The sequence below is a fragment of the Eptatretus burgeri genome, chromosome 1 (genome assembly GCF_056783735.1).
Source record: "Eptatretus burgeri isolate ZD-2024b chromosome 1, Ebu_testis_v1, whole genome shotgun sequence".
NCBI classification, from domain to species: domain Eukaryota; kingdom Metazoa; phylum Chordata; class Myxini; order Myxiniformes; family Myxinidae; genus Eptatretus; species Eptatretus burgeri.
This window is the reverse complement of record NC_140961.1, coordinates 78,309,006-78,336,431: the sequence shown is the minus strand read 5'-3', so window position 1 is coordinate 78,336,431 and position 27,426 is coordinate 78,309,006. Positions and strand designations below refer to the sequence as shown.

At 45.0% G+C, this 27,426-nt stretch overlaps 1 protein-coding gene and 1 long non-coding RNA gene across 28 annotated transcripts in view; one reads left to right on the top strand and one right to left on the bottom strand.

Moving 5' to 3' along the window:
- LOC147034800 (MYND-type zinc finger-containing chromatin reader ZMYND8-like) overlaps positions 1-27,426 on the top strand; it is a 138,940-nt gene that overhangs the window by 8,176 nt on the left and 103,338 nt on the right. For 13 of the 18 annotated variants that reach the window (XM_085889532.1, XM_085889453.1, XM_085889547.1 and 10 more), the window contains exons 3-4: positions 11,882-12,027; positions 18,335-18,405. The exons of 1 other annotated variant lie outside the window; for it this stretch is intronic. In XM_085889532.1, the coding sequence (XP_085745658.1) occupies positions 11,999-12,027; positions 18,335-18,405 (100 nt within the window). In that variant the 5' untranslated portion in view covers positions 11,882-11,998. Of the gene's footprint in view, positions 1-11,877; positions 12,028-15,318; positions 15,443-15,465; positions 15,486-16,994; positions 17,662-18,334; positions 18,406-27,426 lie in introns of those variants that run through there. 4 more of the 18 variants (XM_085889444.1, XM_085889473.1, XM_085889483.1 and 1 more) reach the window with 4 other exon arrangements.
- Positions 410-18,344, bottom strand: LOC147034801 (uncharacterized). Of its 10 annotated transcripts, XR_015060371.1 has the most exons (5): positions 18,231-18,344; positions 14,170-14,197; positions 5,217-5,344; positions 4,243-4,337; positions 410-1,283 (listed from the first exon to the last, which is right to left on the bottom strand). It is a non-coding gene; the product is annotated as an uncharacterized LOC147034801 (long non-coding RNA). The 10 variants fall into 10 exon arrangements; XR_015060383.1 differs by lacking the exon at positions 5,217-5,344 and having other exon boundaries at positions 18,231-18,334; XR_015060378.1 differs by lacking the exons at positions 14,170-14,197; positions 18,231-18,344 and adding an exon at positions 14,247-14,764.

Sequence of the window (27,426 nt, the reverse complement as noted above, 5' to 3'; positions counted from 1 at the left end):
GGTGTTTGTGTCGTTTTGTGTAGTGTGTTTTGAGTGGCGTTTGTGTCGTTTTGTGGAGTGTGTTTTGAGTGGTGTTTGTGTAGTTTTGTGCAGTGTTTTGAGTGTCGTTTGTGTAGTTTTGTGTCATGTGTTTTGAGTGGTGCTTGTGTACTGGTTTTTTTTGTAATTAATAAGAGACATAACTACAAATGCCACTTTATAATCGCTGGCAGTGAATGATGACCGTGTACCAAGACATCCGGCTTTTTTGCAACCCCGCTTTGATTGGACACCTGACCCTGACCCATGACGTTTATGATTTTTAGCTCCCATTGGATTTACTCCGAAACGGGGGCTTATGGATTTGGTCTCGATTTTAATGTCCGTGCGTGCTTGCATGCCGTGTGCGTCCGCAACCATATCTCAAACATGTATGGATCGATTTTATTCGTACTTGTCACAAAGACATCAAATAATATATAAGCAGGTAATTTTTTTTCGATATCAGATCCAAGATGGCTGACTGGCGACCATTTTAGTTGTAAAAACAACCTGATGTTGAATATGTCCTCAACCATTTCTCAGACAAGCATTCACTGATGTTGTTCAAACTTGGCACACAGATAACAAATGATGGCGTACATATGCACATCATTTTGTTTCGAGATCAGATCCAAGATGGCCGATTGGCAGCCATTTTGGTTGTAAAAAAACCCGATGTTGAACACGTCCTTAACTATTTCTCGGATGTACATTTACTGATGTTTTTCAAACTTGTCACACAGATGAAGAATGATGGGTTGCATAAGCACATCATTTGTCTTTTCAAGATAAAATCCAAGATGGCTGAACGGTGGCCATTTTGTTACTTAAATGTGTTCCCAACCATTTCTCAGACATGCATGGTCCGATTTTGTTCAAACTTTGTGCAAGCACAGTTCATGATGACATACACATGAAACTCAGTTTAATTTGCGATCTGATCAAAGATGGCCGACTGGTAGACTGGTGGCCATTTTAGTTGTACATTCATGTGGGTAGCCCTTTAACTTAAAATTACTAAAACAATGGAGGCTATGACTTGTTTACTTGTTCAATTTAATTCAGAATGGGAATAAAATAAATTTAATTCAAATCAACTGGAAGACCAAATACTGTCGGTGCAGTCCTGCATTGCAGTAATCAGAAGGAACCCGAACAAGCAAAAAGCAAAGATGAACTCATCAGGAGGAACCTGGATGGGATTCGAGTTTCAGCTGCTTCTCGTATACCCTCAAACTCATCCAGGCACGGCCAAGTCAGCCCTATTCAAAGAAAAAGAATCAAAAACAACAAAGATCAAAATAAATAAATAATTCTGGCTTCCAGACCATGTGGCTCATAAGATTGAAATTTAAAACATATATTCCCCATCATTACTGGATCATACTTGTGAAGTTTCACATCGATCGATGAAGCAGTTCAAGAGAAATGTTTTTTTAAAGATTTTTGTTGAACCAATATGGCTGCCAGACCATGTGACATCAATTATTCATGAATACCTTAGTATCCCCTAGACTTGGGGAACATTTGTGTGAAGTTTCCCCTTGATCTGTCCAACTGTTCTGGAGAAGAAGACTGTTGAAGTTTTCAGGGTAAATCCAACATGGCTGTCAAACCATGTGACCGATGACATCATCAGTGGGAAGGTTTTGTTCCTCATGGTTAGGTGGACAGAGCTGTAAAGTTTCACCTTGATCTGTCCAGCCGTTTCAGAGATTTTTGAAGGTTTAAAATTTAAAAAAAAAAAAGCCTGCCAAACGACGTGACCAATGACATCATAATTATGATTAAAACATTCTACATGAGTAATTGCTTCTCTGGTGAAAATTTATTATCAATCCAGCAAGCGATTGCAAAGAAAAACTGTACTCAGGATCTTCTGCAGACAAACAAGAAAAAAATTAAAAATCACTCAAGGAGTGACACTTGGCAAAACAGAATGAAGTAGAACGGCACTCAGAAGAGCGCATACATTTGCCAGGCTGAACAGTTTACATTTTATATCCCACTTATGGGCTGGATCTGGACCAAAATCTCATCTGCTTGTTCTTGTCACCTAACCAACTCATCCACCTAGTTTTGTCACAACTCGTTCACAACTTTTTGAGATATTATGATGTATGTATGTATGTATATATTGATATACATATTCTGTATATCTGAATCGATGGAATCGATTCTGTCTCTCTCAATTTTTAAATTCCGATTCCATTATAGTAGTCAGTAAACTTGGTCAATACGTCATTATGCCAACAAGATTTGCCGGCCATGAAATGAAAATGTTTATTACTGCTTTTGGGCCTACTGGCCTTAAATGCAGTGAATAATAAATAATAATAATAATACCGTTACAAAATTACCTCGTGACCGAATTACTGTGACCAAATTACCTTGTGACCGTTTTACTGTGGCCAAATTACCTTGTGACCGTTTTACCGTGACCAGGTTTCCCGTGACCAAATTTCCTGTGACCAAATTACCAACATTCCCTGTGGATGTGCCTTTTCAACGTTTGATATTAATCAGACAAGTGGTTCCCAAGTTATGGCCATTTATTGACCAAACCAATGACAGGACATGGTGCTATGACGTCACAATTCTTGTTTATTTTTATTTTTTATTTTTTTATTTTTCCACGTACGCCACGCACGTATGGGCACGCACGTATGGGCACGCAAGAGTGAAGGAACGGCCTGTGTGGTTGTTTCTGGCACGCGCTTTGAAAGTTTTTTTTTTGCACGTACGGGCCCGCACTAGTTTTATAAATCAGACATATGTTGACCTTTTGATCTTAAAAATAATTGGTGGTTGAATTAATTGACCTCATGTGCAAATCCTGTTCAAATTTCAAGTCAATGGGATGAAAATTGAGAATTTTATAAATTGCACCAAAGTTCACCTTTTGCCATATGCTGACCTCAAAAATAATTGGTGGCTGTATTTATGAAAATCCTGTTCAAATTTCAAGCCAATTGGATGAAAATTAACAATTTCAGAAATTTTGGCCTATGTTGACCTTTTGGCTGATGTTGACTCAAAAATTGTTGGTGGTTGAATTCAGTGACCTGATATGCAAATCCTCTTCAAATTTCAAGTCAATTGGATGGAAATTGACAATTAAAAAAATATCTGGCCCATGTTGACCTTTTGGCCTATATTGACCTCAAAATTAATGGGTGGTTGAATTCAGTGACCTGATATGCAAATGCTCTTCAAATTTCAAGTCAATCGGATGAAAATTGAGGATTTTAGAAACCTGGTCTATTTTGACCTTTTGGCCGATGTTGACCTCAAACATCGTTGGTGGTTGAATTTAATGACGTGATATGCAAATCCTCTTCAAATTTGAAGTCAATCGGATGAAGATTGAGGATTTTAGAAATTCGAAAAAGTTATTGACCTTTGGCCTGTCATGACCTTTTGACCTCCAAAATAAATGGGATTCTGTCGGACCACCAACTCCACCATTTGGTGAAGTTGCGTGAAGATCGGTTTAAAATTGTGACCTGTAGGCGATTCAAGGTGAGCAGACAGACGAACAAACAAACAAATGGAAGCGATGCACATGCTTGTCCAATTTTTATTATTATTATTTTTGCTAAGTAACAAACAAACAAACGGATGGACGGACAGACAAACAGACCCAAATGCAATACCCTCTACTCTGGCGAGGGAAACTAGAATGGCATTCGGTGGAGCGCATACCTCCGCCAGGCTCAATAGTTTACGTTTTGTATCCCACTGACGGGCCAGATCTGGACTTGAACCAAAATCTCACCAGCTTGTTCTTGTCATACACCAAACTCGTTCACAACTTTTTGAAATATCATGCTATATATCGTTTTTAGCCCCATCTCTCAATGGTGAAGAATTACTTTAAAATTTTACAAATTCTCGTATCCGGAACCGGATTTGGATCTTCACTAAAATCGAATCATTTCTTCCTTGTCAAACAACCCAACCTGTCTACCAAGTTTTGTCTGAATCTGTCCATAACTTTTTGAGATCTGCTGTTCACAAACAGTCAGACCAAGCAGACGGGGGTGAAAACATAACCTCCGCCCACCTTCGGTGGAGGACCGAACAAAAAGGGATATTTCAGCAATTTTAAAAGCGGAACCTTTGGAGGAATTTTAAAAGAGGAAAAAAATCCAACCACACCATCGTTGTGAAAAATAGCATAACCAACGTTCTGAGTAAAAGGAACCTGTTGCTTCTCACCATCATATCTGGCAGAATGTGATGCTGGCCTCCAAGTTGTGAAGTACGGTACTCGTTGCAATCATCGCTGGAGTTGTATCCAACTCTAAAATACACTGTTGGGAAGCAAAGAAAGTGTCATGAAGTGTAGTTTAATTATTTTTTTTTCGAGGAGATATTAAGCTGACTGTCTTATCTGCACTCACTTGTTCCTTGAACAATTTTACACAATACCATTCACAAGAATATGCCTTTGAGCCTGAAACGACTTCATGAATCCTGTCTGGAATATACTATTGGGGAGTGGATTTGACAGGTACAGTATCGTCAGCCAAGCCTCTTTTTCCTTGTACCAGAATTGTCTTATTCATTATAGTTATGAGCCACCAAACCTGCTGTTGGCTTAACGGTTAAGGTGACTGGCTTAAGATCTTGGGGTCTTGAGTTTTAGCCCTTGTTTTACCGTTGAAATAACACCAGGTGGGTTGACAGCCTGTCTTCTGGCAAGATGAGGACAAGGTTACTGGTAACAGCTTGGGGCACTGCATCAGCAGCACAGCTGTGCTTCCAGCAATGATGCAACCAGCAGCCACAGGCTCCACACGAAATGAATTGTGGATGGCCTACCTGTCTATTATGGATGCAAAATGCAACTATGGTGGTATTTTTGACCCCCCCCTCACCCTTCTTTCCCTATGTATGCTTTCTTCATCCCTTCGGCCTTCATTCCACTTCTACTCGTATGCATAGTCCCAACTGCTCGTATGCATACTCTCGTAACCCCCCTTTCTCTTCCCTATCAACTTTCTTTTTTTCAATTTTAATTCTCTCGATTCAGATTGCACCCCCACATCTCCCACCCACTTAGCCCATGGTCCGTACGTAATAAACAGATGACCCCGATGTTCAATCAAAATTTCCAGGGATCAGGGACACAGCTTTTACAAGAATGATGAAACCGTCAAGTGAGTGCATTCCTCAAATTAGTTACTTACATCAGCTTTGTGAACTCTGCTCTGATTGTGCCCCTTTCCTTTGGAATGATGAGATGATTTCATTAGGCACCGGCTCGGCATTACATAAGTCTTGAAAGGGGCAGATAAAATGAATAGGAAAGCAAAAACTGAGAAAAGGAATGGGAGGAAAGAGAAATGCAGGGAATGTGAGCTGGGGGGAGGAAAGGAGTTGGAGGTTTGGAAAAGTGAGGAGTTTTTAAAAAGGTTGGGAAAGACAGTATAGTATAGTACATGGGAGAGGATAGCAGAGAAGGGAGTGAGGAGGTTTCAGAAATTGTACTAATTTTGCATATGTACTATGTAGATCACAACGTTAACAGTTTTTGATGTTTATTGAGCAGAGCAGCAGCAGAGCTCAGGAGCAGAATATTTCCTTCTGAGCTGTTTATTTCTCAGTTTGATTCCTGGCATATTTGGTTCCAATAAAAACTTGCGAGTGTATTGCCAGCAGGGAGGAAATGGTGTGTGGTGGGTGAGCCGGGGTATGAGTGGGGGAGGGGAAGCGGGGGGAGTGGGGGAGGGGTGGACGGTACACAGTAGAGCACATGATCCAAGACTTATTTGGATCTGCAGCCAAAGTATGAAATACTAGATGGAGATATATTAAATAATTTTTCTGAACCTTGTACTCAATAATTGCAGCGTTAACACTCAGACATGACATCATAAAGTCGAGAATGTACAAACAGCCAGGGGACACGCCTTTGTGTGACACGCTATTTGATATGTTGTCGACTGCAGAGCCTCCCCACACTCTCAGCACAGCCTGGTCCCTTACCCTTAACATCTGCTACCAGTTTCTCATAGGTTGGAGGAGGGAATGTACCATTCCTCCCATATATAGTGCATTCCCTCATCAATAATATTTTCTGTTCATTGTTCTTGAGCCCATAATTGGGGTTTTGTTGGAGATGAGCGATGAGCCCCATGAGAACAAACCACGCTATCATGAGACTTCAACATTGTATAACAGCAGACAGTCGTAGCCCCCAGGATACCCATTCATTTGCACCACACCGTGCGTTGATTATGTGGATGAAAATCTAACGTGGAGCTGCTTTTCCATGGTATTTCACGGTGTGAATGGCTCGGTACACCCTATCTATCGGTGCTTGCTTGACATCGCGATGACTCCCTGCAGTCTCGTCGCATCGTGGGGGTTTCATGAGATGAAAGAGCCACACGTGTTCCATTGAACGAACAGTTACAGGCTTCTTTTTCTTTGTTTCATCCTGGGGATGATTTTTGATGGCCTGCCAGATCGATCGTCAGAGTTGATGGTGACTGTAATGTTCCACTTCATGATGCTGCTCCCGACTCTTGAGTTGATGACGTCTTGGTGGGTTGAGACATTATTCTTTGAAAATGGGAAATAACACTATTCCCTTGTCTCATGATGATGCTCATCAGACAAGTGTGAACAAGTCTTTCAATTGCAAGAGGGTGTCTGGATTTTTGAGAGGAGAGTAAATGTGTTCCAACATAGAGATATCCTACTGTAGATGTACAGTCTTGGCCAAAAATATTATCACCCTTGTGCACTTTTTTCAAATAACTCACAATTTTCTCGAAAAATAAGTTGAAATTGACAAAAGTATTTGGTCTCCACAATTCTTCGTTTCACTGTTAATATTACAGAACCTTTGTTTTTGATTCCCAACTTAATATATCTTTTAAAATCAGAAAATAAAAATCAATGGCATTGACAAAATTATTGACACCCTCGACTTTATATTTGGTTGCACAACCGATGAACAAAATAACTGCTCACTCTTCTTGTTCAAACTGCTCCAGTTCTCCCAGATTTGAAGGGTACCTTCTCCCAACTGCTGTTTTCAGATCTCCCCACAGGTGTTCAATTGGATTTAGATCTGGAGTCATTGCTGGCTACTTCAGAACAGTCCAGTGTTTGGTCTTGAACCATTCCTGGGTGCTTTTTGAAGTGTGTTTGGGGTCATTGTCCTGCTGCAAGACCCATGACCTTCAACAGAGACCCAACTTTCTGATACTGGGTTGAACATTGCGCTCCAAAATGCCGTGGTAATCTGATTTCATGATGCCATGCAACCCAGTGCCAGAGGCAGTGCAGCAACCCCAAAACATCAGTGAACCTCCTCCATGTTTGGCTGTAGGGAAGTTGTTCTTTTCTTTGAAGGCTTCATTTTGTTTTCTGTAAACATAGAGATGATGATATGATGATGTGCTGATGTGTGTTTTGGCAAACTCCAGTCGGGCTTTCTTACATCTCCCTTTCAGCAGTGGGGTCCTCCTGGGTCTCCTACTATAGAACCCCCTTTCATTGAGTTGGCGACGGATAGTGCGAGTATAAACTGTCATACCTTGTGTCTGAAGTTCAGCTTGAATTTGTTTGGCAGTTGATTGAGGTGCTTTCCTCACCATTCGAACAATCCTTTGCTGCAATCCTCAATCAATTTTTCTCTTGTGACCACGTCCAGGGAGGTTGGCTGCAGTGCCATGAGCTTTAAACTTCCTGATAACATTGCGTACGGTGGACACAGGAACATCAAGGTCTCTGTAGATGGACTTGTAGCATTGAGGTTGTCCATGTTTGGCTACAATCTTGTGTCTGACCTCCTCAGACAATTCTCTGGTTTTCTTTCTTTTCACCATGCTCATTGTGGTTCTCACATTGACACAAAACAGCAGAATGACTCCTTTTCTCAATTCAAACTGGTTGAATGAGTGATTTTTATATTGCAGGCACCTGCAACTCACCGCAGGTGAGTTCAATTACAAAGTAAAGGCGAATCACCTGCTTGAAATCTAATTATTTCGAACAACTTGTAAAAGGTGCCAATAATATTGTCCGGGCCATTTTAGGATTTCTGTGTAGTGTGAAATAAGCTAAGATTTAGTAAGTCTTTTCAGCTTTTTTTTGTTTTGCTCCACTGCAAACCAAATAAATACATTTGTAGATACCAAAAGATTTTTAAATTTCAACAGTTTCTTGGAAAAAAATGGAGCATTCTTTGAAAAAAGTGCAAGGGTGCCAATATTTTTGGCCACGACTGTATGACAGCCCAGTATGGAGCACTGGATACATTCAAAATGCAATTTCATCATCAACACAAGTGAGCCTGGTGTTGGCTTATCGGTTCACGTAGCTGGCTTAAGATCTTCGGGTCGAGTTCAAGCCCCTGTTGTGCCACTGATTTAACACTGGGTGGGTTCATTCAGCCTGTCATCCTTCTGAGGTCAGCAAAATGTACCGGTAACGGGGGACACTACATCAGTGGCATAGCCGCGCCCCCCCCCATTTTTTTTTTATGCAGCCAAGCAACCATAGGCTGCATTCAATTAAAAAAAAAGAAATAGTACGGCACTTGTAGAGTGCATAGTCTCGCTTCGTGTGTTTATTCTGAACAAAAATGCCATCATTAATTACTGAACACGCTACTATTATAGCCCACTGCTATTATGGCCCATATACCCGCATCATCCATGCACTCTATTATGTCACATAGTTTCTTGCCATGGGTTATGAAGGTCATAAATTTAATTCTTCACTCGCATCTGGTCATAGATCAGATATATGAAGTTTCAGATTTTTCTGATAAAGATTAAATCCAACCAATTATGGCTGGAATACCACGTCACCAATGACATCATCGTTATCGCTCTATATAAAACCCATTGGGGGGTTCATGACACATGTCGAGTTTCAATTGTTTTCGTTGAACAGTTTCGGAGGAAATTATGTCTAAATCTTTTCCTTTAATCCAATATGGCCGCCATACCATGTGACCAATGACATCATAAATTTAAATCTTCACTCACATCCGGGTCATCGAGCAGATATATGAAGTTTCAGATTTTTGAATAAGCATTTCAATTCAACCAATTATGGCTGGAATACCAATTCACTGATGACGTAATCGTCACCACCCCATGTGCCCCCATAGGGAGCTGACATATGCCAAGTTTCATTTTTTTCTGTTGAGCGGTTTTGGAGAAAATGATGTCCAACTTTTTCCCTTTAATACAATATGGCTTCCATATCATGTGACCCATGCTGTCAGAGTTGGCATTAAAATATTATCCATTGGGAGTCCCTCCTATGTTTAAAGTTTTGCATCGATCGGACAGGATCTGTCGGAAATATGTGGACACAGACACACAGACAGGGGCATTGCAACAGTCTGGCATCCCCTTCGGAGTGAGACGAAAAATCCACACAAGTGAACAGATACTCACAAGTATTGATGGATGCACACAGATGGGGCTTCACTCGTGTGTGGCTATTATGGTTAATGGTCAACGGTCTTGTGAGGAAATGGGCAATTTGCAGCCTAAAGAGTCAGTAGCACATAATTATTTCCATTCCTGCAGGAAATGCACGAATAATACTGGTTTTGAACTTCCAATTTAGGAGGATTAAAAAAAAAAAAACTCCCTCAATCTTAGCAGCGATTTCTCAAAGTTGACTTTGTCCAAAAAAACAAAAAACAAACAAACCCCAAATAGAAAAGAATGGGGTCATTGTGCAGTGACCCCTGAAGTCCAAGAAATTGATCACATGCATGTTATGCTAATTAGCACTGAAAGTGCTCATGGATGGTGGAGTCCATTACGAGGAAAAGCATCGGTCTCAATTCTATAAAACATGCTGCAACAGGCAGCTTCAGTGCAGCCAAATAAGCATGAAAATTAATCCCAGGACGTATAGCAGTGGGCATGGTGTCACTTACTACAGCCACCACCTAGGAACCATGGCGACGGTGACGTGGCTGCATTGCTTTGGGGGAAGGGAAGAGAAAATGCCTGAGATCTATCTCCTCTTCCTGCCACCACAGGCCTGCTGGCAATGCCTGGGCCTTGCGCGGGGAGTAGGTGGGGGGTGGGATAGCTGGTTAGCCGGTGAATGGGGGAGAACGGTGGAGGGGTGAGCTTTAGTAAGTGCTTTGTGGGAATTGTTCTTTGTTACCAGCCTCCTGAGAATGAGGCCGATGCCTTGTCTTCATTTTTCGAGAAATTCTTATCTTTAGATATTTATCAACAGACTGCCACCATTAGGGAATGCTGAGATACTTGGTATGACGACTTGCCCAATCATTTTTGCAACACACAAGCTGGAGCTGTAAAAAGAAAAAGAACCCCACCCCCACATTTATGGCTCACACCAAACCGCCTTTGCTTCCCTGCTGCTTGCCATAGCGGAAAAGGCTGTGGCTCAAGGCATTGATGCATTCACATAAGAGCTTTAGACCCTGAGGCCTGAGCAGTGAGAAGCACTAGGCTGTCAGTCTGTGCTCGTTCTGCATCCAGATGTGGTTCTTGTGTCATGGCATCCCATAAGCTTGGCTGTCAGGGGGCAAAAGATGGACAAAAGTGTGCCTCGAGCTTCCGTTCTCCTCTTTTGTTCAATATGGCTTCCATTTTCAACACACACACACACACACATCTGTCAATGAATGGAACCCAGCTGATGATCCATCTGGTCCTTAAATCAGTCAATCCTTGACTTGGTTAGTTTATTGGCTTCATATCAGTGTCATACACTGGGTGTAGGTAGTGATGTAAGTGTACGAAGGGAGGACTGTCTTGTTTGTTTGGATTTTTATTTGTATCAGTGTTATCTCTCTCTCTCTCTCTCTCTCTCTCTCTCTCTCTCTCTCTCTCTCTCTCTCTCTCTCTCTCTCTCTCTCTCTGTCTCTGTCTCTGTCTCTGTCTCTGTCTCTGTCTCTGTCTCTGTCTCTGTCTCTCTCCCCATACTGTTTATGTGTGTACATATATATACATACACACACACACACACACACACACACACACACACACACACACACACACACACACACACACACACACACACACATCTGTCCTCTGTCTTTGTTACCTCCCACTGCCCTCGTGGTGCACATCAATGTGAAATGGAAAGCAATGCCAGAATGTTGCAGATGGGAGGCTCAGAGAAAAACCGCTCACAGTGAAAGCAACCCGCTGTAGCTGCTGGCATCCAGCTATACTGTGTGCTTCATGTCTTAACTGGGGGGGCTATTGAAGGGCAGATAGCTAATAGCACTGAGCTAATGTAATTGCAGCAAAATCCATGGGGATAATGTGGTATAACAAACGGTAGAAAAAAAAGAGTAAAATGACATTACTGATGCAGGGATGACATACTTTGGTCTGAGACTCAAACCTGGGCCCTTCCAGTCTTGTAGCACGCACGCACGCAACCACAAGGCTCTCCTTCTGCCTCCTCTCTGATCATTCGCCCCAGTCGGGCACGCTTTGGCGAGCGACGGTCGAGCTGCCGGGTTGTCAGACTTTCTTCATCACCATCCCATTGCAGGCTGTGTGTCCAACCATCCATCTGTCCCTCCGTGTACATATCTATCTGTCTGTCTCGTCTGCTTTGGCAGCCCAACGAGCGGCTGAAGCTACTGAGATATCCACCCCTCCTCCCTCTTGCTTTCCCTCTTTCCCTCTCTATCTCTCTTGCTGTATCTTCTACCTTTCCTTGTTTCTTTTTATGTTTTCTTTTAATTACCCTTTTTTTATTGTCACACTATCTCTTTCAATCGAGTGTCTTGTCTTTTTGTCATTCTTTTCCTGTCTCTTCTCTCACTGTCCCTCTCCCTCTCTTTCTCTCCCCCTGTCTCACTCTCGCCCCTTGGAGGCAGGGAGCAGACAGGCTTGAACACAAAAATCAGGATCTGGCCACGCGACTCTTTCTTCGAGAATCATAACACCAGGAGAGACAGAGCAGGGCAAAGAGAGAGACAGCAACCCTCACAGCGATGGTCGTGCGAGTTTTCTTGAGAAGAAGGTAGGGAAGTGTGTGCTGGCATGTGTGTGTGTGTGCGTGTGTATATGTGTGTTTGACAGTGAATGATTGGCCTGAGAGATAACAGGACATATAAATTTGGAGTGTGTGTGTGTGTGTGTGTGTGTGTGTGTGTGTGTGTGTGTGTGTGTGTGTGTGTGTGTGTGTGTGTGTGTGTGTGTGTGTGTGTGTGTGTGACAAAGGATGTCGTTTGGGTTTTGGAGTCTGTTTCGGGCCAGCTTTTGAACATGCAGGTTTCAAGATGCTGTTGCCTCCATATTCATTCTACTGCCTCCCTGTCAGGCCTGCTGGCATGGTGTAAGAACTGTCACTCTGGTGCATATGTGTCCAGCATCCTTTGGGGCTGGACGCTGCAATTTATCGCTCTCCATTCCTCTGCACAACCTCCTCACATAACTGCCAAATTCCATGTGCCTGTCATTGTTTATTGATGTAAATATTTACTGTTTTCGTCCTGCATGTACATTGACAAGCCTGCTTGGTATTTTGATGTATCTGATTAATTGTTTCCTTTCTCAGTGGTTATTTTTGCTTGTGGGTACGCTATCCTCCAGCAGTTCCACCATCCACACCATGTTTTAAATAGGTTGCCGGTAACCCTGTGAATGCTACGCAGGCGACATAGAAGCACGAGGAGGAGAATCCGGAAAGCCTTGAGATTTGAATCTGGACATCAGCTCGTGGGAGCGTGGGGGGCAATTCGGTGTTGCTGAATTTACTAGAGCACCAGGCTGTGCCAATGGGTGAACGCCATGCTCCGGTGGCCAGCGCTTGTGCTTGTTGCTTCCCAAGTGGTCTCTACAAATGAACTGAAAGTAGAGAGAGCCATGAAACGGTGTAATCTTTTATCCACAGAAGGATGTGTTTGGAAGCTGGTCACTGTGAACTCTACGTTGAGGTCCTGCGATCATTCGGACTGAAGGCTTTCGAAAGTGATTGACTTTTGACCTTATCTAGATATGCTGAGATCCTCTTGAGCAGCAATAAGTCTTTTGATGTTTACCAGGCACTTAATTCTACAATTCTGGTGGGCAGCTGCCTCACTACGCAGCACTTGAGGGTAAGGCAGCCACGGTATGCTAATATGAATGCTAATATGCAAGGCTCCAAAGCATGAATCCAAGAAGCTGGACATATAGATTAGGCACACAACCCATGACACCAACTGTGAGCATTTTCACCTGCCTGTGATGTAGAAACACGTTTTATAATGAAGTCCCACACAAATTTGGAATATATTTGCAGATCCTTGCTCTTAAACAAGCCAAGTTTGTCGAAACAAAAATTATATTAAAACGACGACCTCCCCTTTAAGGCCACGAGTAGGATCACCACCCAAACAAAAGCCAGTGATAACGGTTACATGGGAATTGCAGAAAGCTAAATTCAGCAGTCACAGCTGATTTGGATTTCATGTCCTCATTAGCAAAATATGCATAAGATGCCGGCAGCCAGCTTTAAACTTGGGAAGCACTGTGAAGACCATTATGAAAGTCTTCCTTTTGAAGGGCAACGCTCATGACCATCTTACACGTAACGCAGTCTCGGCCAAGAGGCTTGCATTACTATCGGCCGAGAGGGGTAGCATGACGTCCGGTGGAAGAGAAAGGTAGAGTGGTAGGACTTCGAAAGAAGATCAAATTTCACGTAATTATGGTAAAAAGGGAAAAAAAATACCATTGGTTGTGTTATCCTCTCTGTTTGGGAAGATTATTCACAGGATGAGATTTCGACAGAGCATTAATTATTATCCGCGGACCCCATCCAAGATGGGAGAGAGTGTGCAATGGTCACATGCCTTCTCATAGGTTCACCTTCACCCCAGTCCTGGATGGCAATGTTTCCACCTTCATGACTTCATCGACAGCACGAAGTGGTCAATATGAAACTTGTGCGGAAAGGGAGGGGGTGGATGGTCAACGGTGACTTAAGGCCAAAGGGAAAGCACAAAAATCCTCATTGGCAAAGGTCGAGGATAAGAAGCAAATAAAAGCAGAACATTTCCAAGGAAGTTTGAAACAATTGGAAATAAAGAAGAGAGAAGAAAGCCAAGCAGAGACAATTGTGTTTTACGCCCTCTGTATATTGTTAGTGACTTAAACCACAGAATGATGCACAACTTACTGTTTGGTCTCATTCCCGGTGTATGATCCTGTTGGGGAACAAAGCAATGAAAACTGGCAAGTTTCCAAAAAACTCACCTGCTTCACTTTACTGGATACATTTCCTGCCAAATAGCCTCCTGGCTTATCAGGTTATCTCTCGTGTGTGTTTGTGTGTGTTTGCCCTTGGCAAGTCACAGGCTCAAGCAGCAGCAGCCTGAACCTCCATGGGGGGGGGGAGGGGGGTTTGACTGCCAGTGTTACCCAAAGCAGATAGTTTGACATTGGTCGCTGCATCCTGTTCAACAGCTTAATGCTGAGACCCTTGCTGGGATGTTGCTCATTTTCATGACAAGCATCATGTGTAATGCTTTGAAGACCTCTTCGTCATTGCCCCTCACCCTCATCACTCCAAACGCGACTCTTGCACATCGGATGGACTCGTGGCCTTGATCCCTCATTCTGTGATGAAAATGGCTTGTGCTTGCTATGTGGTTTACATTTGCAGTTCCTTTTACCCCTTTTTATTGTTTACCTCTACATTTGTGTGGTCGTTTCGAACAAAGGTCTCCATCCCACCGAGCGTCGTCACACACAACCGTATCCTATCTGGCCTGTAAGTGTAATAATGATGGATTATGCTTTGATACATGTCAAGATGAACAAAATATTCCAGTTGTTATTGTTGGACGTCGTCGGTTTCCCATGATGCTGCTTTGGTTGCGACGAATTCACATTCCAAAGTTTTGTAAGGAGGTGACTTGAGCGGATTTGGGTGTTATTTGGCAAATGGTTATTTTGTCTTTGTCTCTGTGGCTGCCTGTCCCTCTCATTGTCCTCTTGTAAAGGTGTACATGCGACGTACACTCGCTGGTTTGGAAGTGCACTTGGAACCACCTTTGAAATGGTATTTACACATTTCCTTCACATCTGTTTCTTCCTTGATGTGCCCCCTCTTTCGGCTGGTCTTCCTCCGTCTTCTTCTCCCGATGCGTCTCCCCCCAAAAAATCCCCATGTTCTCCTCGGGAGCAAGGAGTGTAGAATAAGTTAGCTTGTTGTAACAAGTCAGTAAAGTCAAAACGACCTCCTGCAACCCTGTTGTCTTCACCGGCTAGCAACAGCCATTCTAGTACGCAACGCCATTGGCTTACATAACCCGCTCGTGCACTGCGTTGGCCAATGGCTGCGGCCCGTGGGATGGTAGCCGATGCACCCTCCCCCCTCCAACCATTGAGGATGCCAGCCCTTGAGATGTTTTAGAACCTTCCTCCATCTTTGTTGCTTTGCTAACAAGGTAAATGGAATACACCTTGGCATTTGGTACCTACGGGTTGAAGGTATGAGGCCAGTGTATGATGCTGTCCGTAGTATGAGGGTACAAACATGTTTCATTCCTGAGGGGCAGCCTTGGTTGGCTGTTATCATAGTGGGAGTTTTTTTTCTTTCCTTTTTACTGGTTTCTGGAACAAATTAGTGCCTCGGACAAATACATCACTTTGTCTGGGTTCGTCTGGCCGATTGGTGTTGGAAATGCTGATGATGATGATGACGATGATGATGATGATGATGATGATGATGATGATGTCTGATTAAAGTGTTCAAGGTGCACCTGGCTTTAATCGCTGGGCCTTGTATGTCATGTCTCTACATTTCCTCAGGAAAGCTGTGGTCGAGGGCATGGTGGTTAAATTGTGAGTTGTGTTTGTGCAAGGCAGATATAAGCCCTGCTCATTTGACATGTACACGTACACGTACACACACACACACACACATACACATACAACCTGGTAGGGCTCCGTTCCACCTCCTGAAACCCACCCATGTGTGGAGATATGGCAGCCAACAACAGGAACTTACACACACACACAAACATACACAAACGTGTACACTCACACACAAACAGACATGCACACACACAAATGTATACACATACACAAACGTATACACACACACACTCACATACACTCACACACAAACACAGACATACACACACAAACGTATACACAGACACAAACACACACACACAAACATGTACTCATACACACACATACACAAACGTGTGTGCACACACACACAAACACAGACATACACACACAAACGTATACACACACTCACACAAATGTCTCCACACACACAAACGTACACACAAACACACACATACATAAATGTGTACACTCAAACATACACACACAAATGTGTGCACAAACACACATACATAAACGTGTACACACACACAAATGTGTGCACACACAAACACATACACAAACATGTACACACACACAAACGTGTACACACAAATGTATACACAAACGTGTACACACAAACGTATGCACATACACACAAACGTGTACACTCACACACAAAACATATACACTCACACACAAACAGAAATGTGTACACACAAACATACAAACACAAACGTGTTGACACACACACACACACGAACAAACATGTATACACACAAATGTATACACACAAATGTATACACATGCACAAACGTGTACAGTCACACACACAAAACATAGATATATACACACACACAAACAGAAATGTGTACACAAACGTGTTGACACACAGACACACACAAACAAACATGTATACACACACAAACGTATACACACTCAAACACAAAACATATATATATATATATATATATATATATATATATATATATATATATATATATATATATATATATATATATATATATATATATATATATATATATATATATATACACACACAAACAGAAATGTGTATATACAAACACAAACACACAAACACACAAAACATATACACACACACACACAAACACAAACGTGTTGACACATACACACACACATGAACAAACATGTATACACTCACTCACAAATGTGTACACACACACAAACAAATATCCACTCATACAATCACGTACAAACATGTGCACACACATACGTACACACACCCTGTAATTTTGTCTTCACCACATTGCCAAGTGTGACTCACACCACAAAACGAAGGAGCATGTTTGACTGGAATAACAAACACCTTGTGATGTCCACACCCGCCGCCATAACGCGGGACGTGTTAACACGTTTTCAAGGATCCCGCGCCCAGTCCGTGTGCGAGTCCACTCTGCCCGGATTCGAACCAGTGACATGATCACTGACCGGACGCTCTACGCATTGCGACAACGCAACGCCCAACAACACGCTCCAGGTTGCGTCGAACAGCCCGTGTCCTGCTCTGCCGGAGCCATTCTCCGACTCGGTCATGTCGTCCTCCTCACTGGGATAGACGTGCTCCGAGGTGAGGGGAGACAGGAGGCGAAGCGAGCTGCGTTATGAGGCGCCATGTTGTCGCAGTAGTTGTTGTTGCGGAATGTCCTCGCAGCCAGGACGAAGCACAACGGCGCAGAGAGGCAGGCAGGCGATGAGAGGACATCGTTTCCACGTTAGGGACGTGTTCCTGCAAATCGGCCTCCCAAAGACACGTGGAGCCATTACCATTAGTTATGTCCATCGTGCGAAGGTCAGCAGTTCGAATCCCACGTCACCAAGTGTAACAGAAACAGATCGGTTTGAAATTTCCGAGGAGATAACGCCATTTGGCGTTGTGTGTGTATGTGTGTGTGTGTTTGTATGTGTGTGTGTGTTTGTATGTGTGTATGTGTGTGTGTGTGTACGTGTGTGTGTATGTGTTTGTGTGTGTATGTTTGTGTGTTTGTGTGTGTGTATGTGTGTGTGTGTGTTTGTGTGTGTGTGTGTGTGTGTGTGTGTGTGTGTGTGTGTGTGTGTGTTTGTATGTGTGTGTGTGTTTGTATGTGTATGTGTGTGTTTGTGTGTGTATGTGTTTGTGTGTGTGTGTTGCTTGATTACACATGAGTGTTTTGGTTTTATTATGATTATTATTATTGTTTTAAAACCTCTTCATCTGTTTTCCTGCCTCTTGTCCCTCTTCCTGTGCCTGTTATTCTCAGAATCCCGTGCTTCTCTCCCACCCACTCTTTCCACCTCCTATCCTATGTGTGTGTGTGTGTGTGTGTGTGTGTGTGAGTGTGTTATGTAACTGATGTATGTTTGTGTTTGTCCGTTTCTCACTCTCTCCTTGTACTTCAACTTGCACGAAAATATCCCCATCTTCTCGCTTGGTCCACATCACCTGCTGTCCTGCCTCACTGAACCCTCTCTTCCACCTCTCGCAGTCTGACAAAGGAAGCTCGGGGCACGGCTGAAGGGGAGCCAGACAAGATGGATGCCGGCAGCCGCCTCGGAGGTAAGCAGAGGAGAGCAGACATGAACACGGGCGAGACGGCAAACAGCTCACTGACAGAATGGCCGCACATCACCTCATGCCATGCCCGTACCAGGGAGCCACATGCCACCCTCGTATCCATACAGTTACAACCAAATTCCTTTGATCGCAAACACTGCAGGCAAGGAAAGAGACAATGACTACACAGTGCGGATTCCTTCCCGCTTGTTGTGCTCACAAAATGGCACTCCACACTCTCATCCTCTCCTATCCTCCCTCTTCCTATTCCTCTCACCCTGCCCCTCCCCTCCCCTCACCATCTCTCACCTCTTACTCTCACCTTCATCCTCCTCATCATCCATCTCATCCTCGTCCTCCTCATCCCTCTCACTCTCTTCCTCTTAACCTCCCTCCACCTCAACCTCACCCCCACTCTCACTCATCCTCTCTCAACCTCACCATTTCTGTGTCTCATCCTCACATTCTCTTTCACTTTCTTTATCTCTCATTCTCTCTCTCTCTCTCTCTCTCCCTCTCTCCCCCTCTCCCCCTCTCCCTCTCTCTCTCTCTCTCTCTCTCTCTCTCTCTCTCTCCCTCTCTCCTCTCCCTCTCTCCCCTCTCCCCCTCTCCCCCTCTCCCCCTCTCCCCTCTCCCCTCTCCCCTCTCCCCCTCTCCCCCTCTCTCCCTTTCCCTCTCCCACAGCATCACCTTCTCTCTCATCTTCTCTCTGTCATATTCACCATCTTTCTCTTTCAGCCTCACCTTCTCTCTTTAATCCTCACCTTCTCTCTTTAATCCTCACCTTCTCTCTCTCTTTCATCCTAACATCACTCTCATCCTCACCTTTTGTCTGTCTCATCACCTTTTTTCTCTCTCTCATCATCTTTTCTTTCTCTCCCATCCTCCCCTTTTGTCTCTTTGTCACATATCTTTTTTTTCTCTCTCTCTCTCTCTCTCTCTCTCTCTCTCTCTCTCTCTCTCTCTCTCTCTCTCTCTCTCTCTCTCTCTCTCTCTCTCTCTCTCTCTCTCTCTCTCTCTCTCTCTCTCTCTCTCTCTCTCTCTCTCTCTCTCTCTCTCTCTCTCTCTCTCTCTCTCTCTCTCTCTCTCTCTCTCTCCTCTGACCTCTCTCTCTCTCTCTCCTCCTGACCTCTCTCTCTCTCTCCTCCTGACCTCTCTCTCTCTCCTCCTGACCTCTCTCTCTCTCCTCCTGACCTCTCTCTCTCTCCTCCTGACCTCTCTCTCTCTCCTCCTGACCTCTCTCTCTCTCTCCTCCTGACCTCTCTCTCTCTCTCCTCCTGACCTCTCTCTCTCTCCTCCTGACCTCTCTCTCTCTCCTCCTGACCTCTCTCTCTCTCCTCCTGACCTCTCTCTCTCTCTCCTCCTGACCTCTCTCTCTCTCTCCTCCTGACCTCTCTCTCTCTCTCCTCCTGACCTCTCTCTCTCTCTCCTCCTGACCTCTCTCTCTCTCTCTCCTCCTGACCTCTCTCTCTCTCTCCTCCTGACCTCTCTCTCTCTCTCCTCCTGACCTCTCTCTCTCTCTCCTCCTGACCTCTCTCTCTCTCCTCCTGACCTCTCTCTCTCTCTCCTCCTGACCTCTCTCTCTCTCTCCTCCTGACCTCTCTCTCTCTCTCCTCCTGACCTCTCTCTCTCTCTCCTCCTGACCTCTCTCTCTCTCTCCTCCTGACCTCTCTCTCTCTCTCCTCCTGACCTCTCTCTCTCTCTCTCCTCCTGTCCTCTCTCTCTCTCTCCTCCTGACCTCTCTCTCTCTCTCCTCCTGTCCTCTCTCTCTCTCTCCTCCTGACCTCTCTCTCTCTCTCCTCCTGACCTCTCTCTCTCTCTCCTCCTGACCTCTCTCTCTCTCTCCTCCTGACCTCTCTCTCTCTCTCTCCTCCTGACCTCTCTCTCTCTCTCCTCCTGACCTCTCTCTCTCTCTCCTCCTGACCTCTCTCTCTCTCTCCTCCTGACCTCTCTCTCTCTCTCCTCCTGACCTCTCTCTCTCTCTCCTCCTGACCTCTCTCTCTCTCTCCTCCTGACCTCTCTCTCTCTCTCCTCCTGACCTCTCTCTCTCTCTCCTCCTGACCTCTCTCTCTCTCTCCTCCTGACCTCTCTCTCTCTCTCCTCCTGACCTCTCTCTCTCTCTCCTCCTGACCTCTCTCTCTCTCTCCTCCTGACCTCTCTCTCTCTCTCCTCCTGCCCTCTCTCTCTCTCTCCTCCTGACCTCTCTCTCTCCCCTCCTGACCTCTCTCTCTCTCTCCTCCTGACCTCTCTCTCTCTCTCCTCCTGACCTCTCTCTCTCTCTCCTCCTGACCTCTCTCTCTCTCTCCTCCTGACCTCTCTCTCTCTCTCCTCCTGACCTCTCTCTCTCTCTCCTCCTGACCTCTCTCTCTCCCCTCCTGACCTCTCTCTCTCTCCCCTCCTGACCTCTCTCTCTCTCCTCCTGACCTCTCTCTCTCTCTCCTCCTGACCTCTCTCTCTCTCCTCCTGACCTCTCTCTCTCTCCTCCTGACCTCTCTCTCTCTCTCCTCCTGACCTCTCTCTCTCTCCTCCTGACCTCTCTCTCTCTCCTCCTGACCTCTCTCTCTCCCCTCCTGACCTATCTCTCTCTCCTCCTGACCTCTCTCTCTCTCCTCCTGACCTCTCTCTCTCTCCTCCTGACCTCTCTCTCTCTCCTCCTGACCTCTCTCTCTCTCCTCCTGACCTCTCTCTCTCTCCTCCTGCCCTCTCTCTCTCTCCACCTGACCTCTCTCTCTCTCCTCCTGGCCTCACTCTCTCTCCTCCTGACCTCTCTCTCTCTCCTCCTGACCTCTCTCTCTCTCCTCCTGACCTCTCTCTCTCTCCTCCTGACCTCTCTCTCTCTCCTCCTGACCTCTCTCTCTCTCCTCCTGACCTCTCTCTCTCTCTCCTCCTGACCTCTCTCTCTCTCTCCTCCTGACCTCTCTCTCTCTCCTCCTGACCTCTCTCTCTCTCCTCCTGACCTCTCTCTCTCTCTCCTCCTGACCTCTCTCTCTCTCTCCTCCTGACCTCTCTCTCTCTCCTCCTGACCTCTCTCTCTCTCCTCCTGACCTCTCTCTCTCTCCTCCTGACCTCTCTCTCTCTCCTCCTGACCTCTCTCTCTCTCTCCTCCTGACCTCTCTCTCTCTCCTCCTGACCTCTCTCTCTCTCCTCCTGACCTCTCTCTCTCTCCTCCTGACCTCTCTCTCTCTCCTCCTGACCTCTCTCTCTCTCCTCCTGACCTCTCTCTCTCTCATCCCCACCTTCTCTCATTCTCACCTTTACTCACTCATCCACACCCTATTCATCTCTTAAGCTCACCCTCTTTCTCTGCCATCTTCACATTGTTTCCCTCTTATCCTCACCTTCTTTCTCTCATCCTCACCTTCCCTCTCTCTTATCCTCACCTTCCCTCTCTGTCATCCTCACCTTCCCTCTCTCTCATCCTTACCTTCCCTCTCTCTCATCCTCACCTTTTCTCTTATCTTCACCCTCTATCTCATCCTTACCTTCTTTTTTTCTCATCCTCACCTTCTGTCTCTTATCTTCACCTTCTCTTTCTTATCCTCACCTTCTTTCTCTGTCATCTTCACCTTATCTGTTTCACTCATCCTCACCTCTCTCTCATTCTCTCCTTCTTTCTCTGTCATCTTCACCTTATCTGTCTCTCTCTCAGCTTCGCCTTTTTTGTCTCTCTCTCATCCTCACCTTCTCTGTCTTGCTCTCATCCTCACCTTATTTTTCTGTCATCCCAACCTCTCTGACATCCTCAGTCTCTCTCTCTCTCTCTCTCTCTCTCTCTCTCTCTCTCTCTCTCTCTCTCTCTCTCTCTCTCTCTCTCTCTCTCTCTCTCTCTCTCTCTCTCTCTCTCTCTCTCCCCCTCTCTCGTCTCTCTCTCTCGTCTCTCTCTCTCGTCTCTCTCTCTCGCCTCTCTCTCTCTCCCCCTCTCTCGTCTCTCTCTCTCGTCTCTCTCTCTCGCCTCTCTCTCTCGCCTCTCTCTCTCGCCTCTCTCTCTCGTCTCTCTCTCTCTCTCTCTCTCTCTCTCTCTCTCTCTCTCTCTCTCTCTCTCTCTCTCTCTCTCTCTCTCTCTCTCTCTCTCTCTCTCTCTCTCTCTCTCTCTCTCTCTCTCTCTCGTCTCGTCTCTCTCTCTCTCGTCTCTCTCTCTCTCTCTCTGTCTCTCCTCTCCTCTCTCTCCCTCTCTCGTCTCTCTCTTTTTCTCTCTCTCTCTCGTCTCTCTCTCGTCTCTCTCTTTCTCTCTCTCTCTCTCTCTCTCTCTCTCTCTCTCTCTCTCTCTCTCTCTCTCTCTCTCTCTCTCTCTCTCTCTCTCTCTCTCTCTCTCTCTCTCTCTCTCTCTCTCTCTCTCTCTCTCTCTCTCTCTCTCTCTCTCTCTCTCTCTCTCTCTCTCTCTCTCTCTCTCTCTCTCTCTCTCTCTCTCTCTCTGTCTCTCTCTCTCTCTCTCTCTCTCTCTCTCTCTCTCTCTCTCTCTCTCTCTCTCGTCTCTGTCTCTCGTCTCTCGTCCGTCTCTCTCTCTCTCTCTCTCTCTCTCTCTCTCTCTCTCTCTCTCTCTCTCTCTCTCTCTCTCTCTCTCTCTCTCTCTCTCTCTCTCTCTCTCTCTCTCTCTCTCTCTCTCTCTCTCTCTCTCTCTCTCTCTCCCTCATTCTCAACTTCTCTCTTGCATCTTTCTCTAATCCTTACCTTCCCTTTCTCTATCATCCTCACCTTCTCACAAGAGCTTGTTGTTGGCTTAGCGGTTAGTGTGGTGGCTTGGGATCCTCGGTTCCTGAGTTCGAGCCCCGTATCCACTGAATTAACACCAGGGGGTTGACTCAGCCTGTCATCTTTCCGAGGTCGGCAAAATGAGCACCAGTATACTGGTAATAGGGGCACTGCATCAGCGGCATAGCCGCGCCCCTAACCAATGACGCAACCAGCAGCCAAAAAGGCAACACACGATGGGAACCCTCGCACTATCTCATCCTCACCTTCTCTCTCTCTCATGCTCACCTCCTTTCTCTCTCATCCTCACCTTTCTCATCCTCACCTTTCTCTCATTCTCACCTTTTCTCTCTCTCTTTCATTCTTCCTTGTTTTTTTCCTTCTTTTTTGGCTTGGCAGCTGCTAGTAAAGAATGGCTTGTCCCTGTTATTTACATGTAGATGCATGGCATTGTTTGACTGTTTAATTTTGTGACATCAGAATTGAAGGTGCAGTTGATATATAATGCGGTCATACTCCAGACATTATAAGTATGCGCAACAGAATTAGTTAGAATTGCTGGCATTGTTTCACTGACTTAAGAAGCTCCAAGCAGGCTCACACAAACGAACTTGCTGGCTGTTTCACCTTATTATTGTGGATGACAAAGGTGTTTTTAGAACTTTTCTCAATTTGGTGCACATTCAATTTCACACGTGTATGTACATGCATCAAGTGTGCGTACCTCTAGGCGATCCTGCAAGTATGTGTGTGTGTGTGTGTGTGTGTCTGTGTCTGTGTCTGTGTGTGTGTGTGTGTGTGTGTGTGTGTGTGTGTGTGTGTGTGTGTGTGTGTGTGTGTGTGTGTGTGTGTGTGTGTCTGTCTCAACATGTCAGTGTGTCTCCTCCATAACTCCAAAACATTAAACCTAGCAGGCTGAAACTTTGCATGCATACGAAGAAAACTCCAAGGAAGTACATCACTGAAAATTGCGTGTTGGGATTAATTAAAACACCCCTTATGAAGATAATTAACGACATTATTTAATTATATCCTTTATCAGGTGATCCTCGGCCACCTCGTTCTCTGCGGTTTTTCGGCGTTTCCTGGGTAACCTCGCTGGGGTCTGAAGCCGCCATGTTTTTTGGCCTGCTCAACCATGCCTCGACTTGGAACAGGCCGCAACGATTTCTTAACGATAGTTTTTTTTTTTTCATTTTCCTCACTCATTGTTCGTCATCGCTACGAATCGCTGTCTTCGTCACTTTTGAAAGTGCTTTAGTTTTCAAATTTGTAGCTTGGAGAGATTTCATGCATTATACAGGTATGATACGATTTTCCACGATCTACTCTCACGGACTAATTAAAGTATATCATGGAAATATTATTTTGGTTTTGAGGATCGGATATCGTCTGGACTCGATAAGTATCATCTCCTCTCACACTCCCCTCCTCTGTCTGCCTGTCTGTCTGTCTGTCTGTCTGTCTGTCTGTCCATCTCTGTCTCTGGACTTATCCGGACAGTGGTTATGTCTGGATGGTGCTTGTCTCCGGACGTGTCCTGGCGATGTTTATGTCCGGACGGGAGTTTGTCTCTTGACGTGTCCGAACATTGTTTGTCTCTGGACAGCTTGGCTCCGGACGCGTCCGGGCGTATGTCTCCGGACGTGTCCTAGTCGAGACGGGAGTTTGGCTCTGAGCGTGTCCGAGCAGTATTTGTCTCTGGCCAGCTTGGCTCCAGATGCATCCGGTGGTGTTTGTCTCTGGACATGTCTGGGCGGTGTTTGTCTCCAGATAGCTTGGCTCCGGGCGCATCCGGGCAGTATTTATGTCTGGACGGGAGTTTGTCGTCGGACTTGTCCAGACAGGAGTCTGTTTCCGGACCGTGTTTATAGTTTGACCGATGGAAAATGGATTTCAGACATTATTTTGTTTCCACCTTCACTGTTATTCTATGCAGAATCATTTTGATGATAAAGTATGAATCTTAATTAACCCTCTACCACACATCTGCCTTCCCTTCCTCTCATCTCAAACTGTCTTCCTTCCCCCCCCCCACCTCTCCTTGCTCCCCCTCCCTCCTCTCTCCTTTCCCCTCCACCTCTTTACCCTCCCTGCTCTCTCTCCCCCACCCCTGTCTTCCTCTTCCCCCCTCTTTTCCTCCCTCCCCCCTTCAGTTTTACCGTCAGCGAAGCGACGGGTTGTATTTGCTAGTTGATAATAATTGTACCCATTCAGCTGTAATCGCTGTTTTTATTTTGCTGGGGTCAAGGCCGACACACCATAATGGGGTCTTCATCGTTATTTGGATGATTTACATCTCGGAAGGATTATGACGATTGCCAAATGAATTTATAAGGCAAAAAGCTACATTAAATTAAATTAATGATGTCACTGATAACATTCAAGCTTATTGAGTTTTTTTTTTTTTTCCTGGTGAAATAGTTGATCAGTGTCAGTTTTGCTTAAACACATAGTTGACTTCATTGTTCTCCAACAATTCATCCATCGTTTTATTTGCAGGTTGTAGGCATGTTTGATTTGTTGTTGGCAAAATATGTGCGAGATGTAAATTCTCATTTTTGTTCTGTCTTTCTGTTTTTTAGGTGGGGGGGGGGGACAGGTTGTCCTGTGCAGGTCCAGAAGGGTGATGATTGTCATCCGTTGTGTGATTGTTGTTCTGTGATTATTCCCCCCCCCCTCCAAAAAAAAAACCACTTTTAACTTAACTCCAGACAATATATAATTGCGACCCACAGTGGGACTGTGTAGCCTTGAAGTTTGATTTGCAGCAGATCTTAAGATGGCCGTGGAACTTATTTTCTTTATTACATTTGGTTCATGCAAGCACACAGCTTCGCCTGAGTTTCACATTTAATTAGCAACGACAGAGTACATTTGGTATTTCCTTTTGAAACTTGTAAAAGCAAGAACAGGTAAATATCGAACATATTATAAGTAAATGATTGAACGAATAAGAGGATAATGTGCTTTTAAAGGTATACATTGCTCAGAACCTGCACAGCTTGGGTCATATCGTTAACATGTCTTCGAAGTACCGTGTCGTCTTCAGTTATTTCATGAAAACACAGTGCAGGCTCATGCTGCCATGTTCTATCACCACCGGCATCACGGCCCATGATAAATTTTCTTTCCTTGGTAATGGTGTTCATCCTTCCCTTTTTTGTCCATCCGTTTCCTTTTTCGCTTTGCTGTCAACATGCTAACTTCCCTTGCTCTTCCATCCACCTGAATTTCTGCTTGCAATGCAAGTAGGGAGAGCTCATGTTCTTCTCATCTGCCGCAATGTTGTTGGTGGCAAGCGGTGAAGCCATTCCGTCTGCCTTCCTTTTCATGTGTCGGCAGCTGATTGGCCACTTGATGGGAGGGTCGGCGGAAGCGCAGCTGGCTGCCTGTTGAAGGCCTACAGATACAAAAATAGTTTGAGGAATATTTTAATGTGACTGATGGCCATGGAACTTGGAGGAGAAATTGCTTCGTGCAATTTTATTCCGATATGAAGCTTCAACTGTGTGGCCGGTCCATTGGGCTACTTATCTTTAGTCTTACTGTGTTGAGTCACTTGATGATGAATATATGTGCAACAACAGTTCTTTGACTCTTATAAACCCAGCCTTTTTTTTTTTTTTAAACAAAACCTGTTTGCTACAATGGCAGTAATTGAAAGCTGTAACCCAAGCTTGTTAACTTGGGCTACCCAGAGAGCAGCTCATTGATAACCCTGGCAGTTTCTGCATGACCTTGCTCATACCCATGTGCCTTAATCCGGTGCAGTAGTTAAACCCGTAAAGCCTGCTATTCAGGTAACAATGCTCGAGGCCTAACCCGAGAGTACCTATCGAGGTTGCGGTTGCGAAATATGTCAGCAACCAAGGTTACTGACCGCTTTAGCACGTGTAAGGGTTGAGCAGAACAATAAACCACTGCCAAGAATGCTGAACCTGCCAGTCTGAGCCAGAGAGTGAATGGTCGAATGCACACAAGATGGTTACGTCGATATGAAATGATCGGACTGCAGGCCGGGATCTCGGGAAGCAACAGAGAGCAATGTTGCTTTGAGCAAGCTCGATGCCAAGCTTGCGTCATGACAATGACAATGACTGCCTTTCTGGAAAATTCTGTCGTTTCCTCCAGGGAGGTGACAAATGACATGGAACCAGGCGTGTTCACTTGGGAAGGCTAAAGGCTTGCCAGGTTTTACGTTCAAAGGGAATTTTTTTTGTTTTTTCTTCATTTGGGTTGTTGTCTTTCGTTAATCGTTCACAAAATAATAACTTTGACATTCATGAACGTAGGCAATTTGAATCGCGGCCAAGTCATACCAAAGACTCCAAA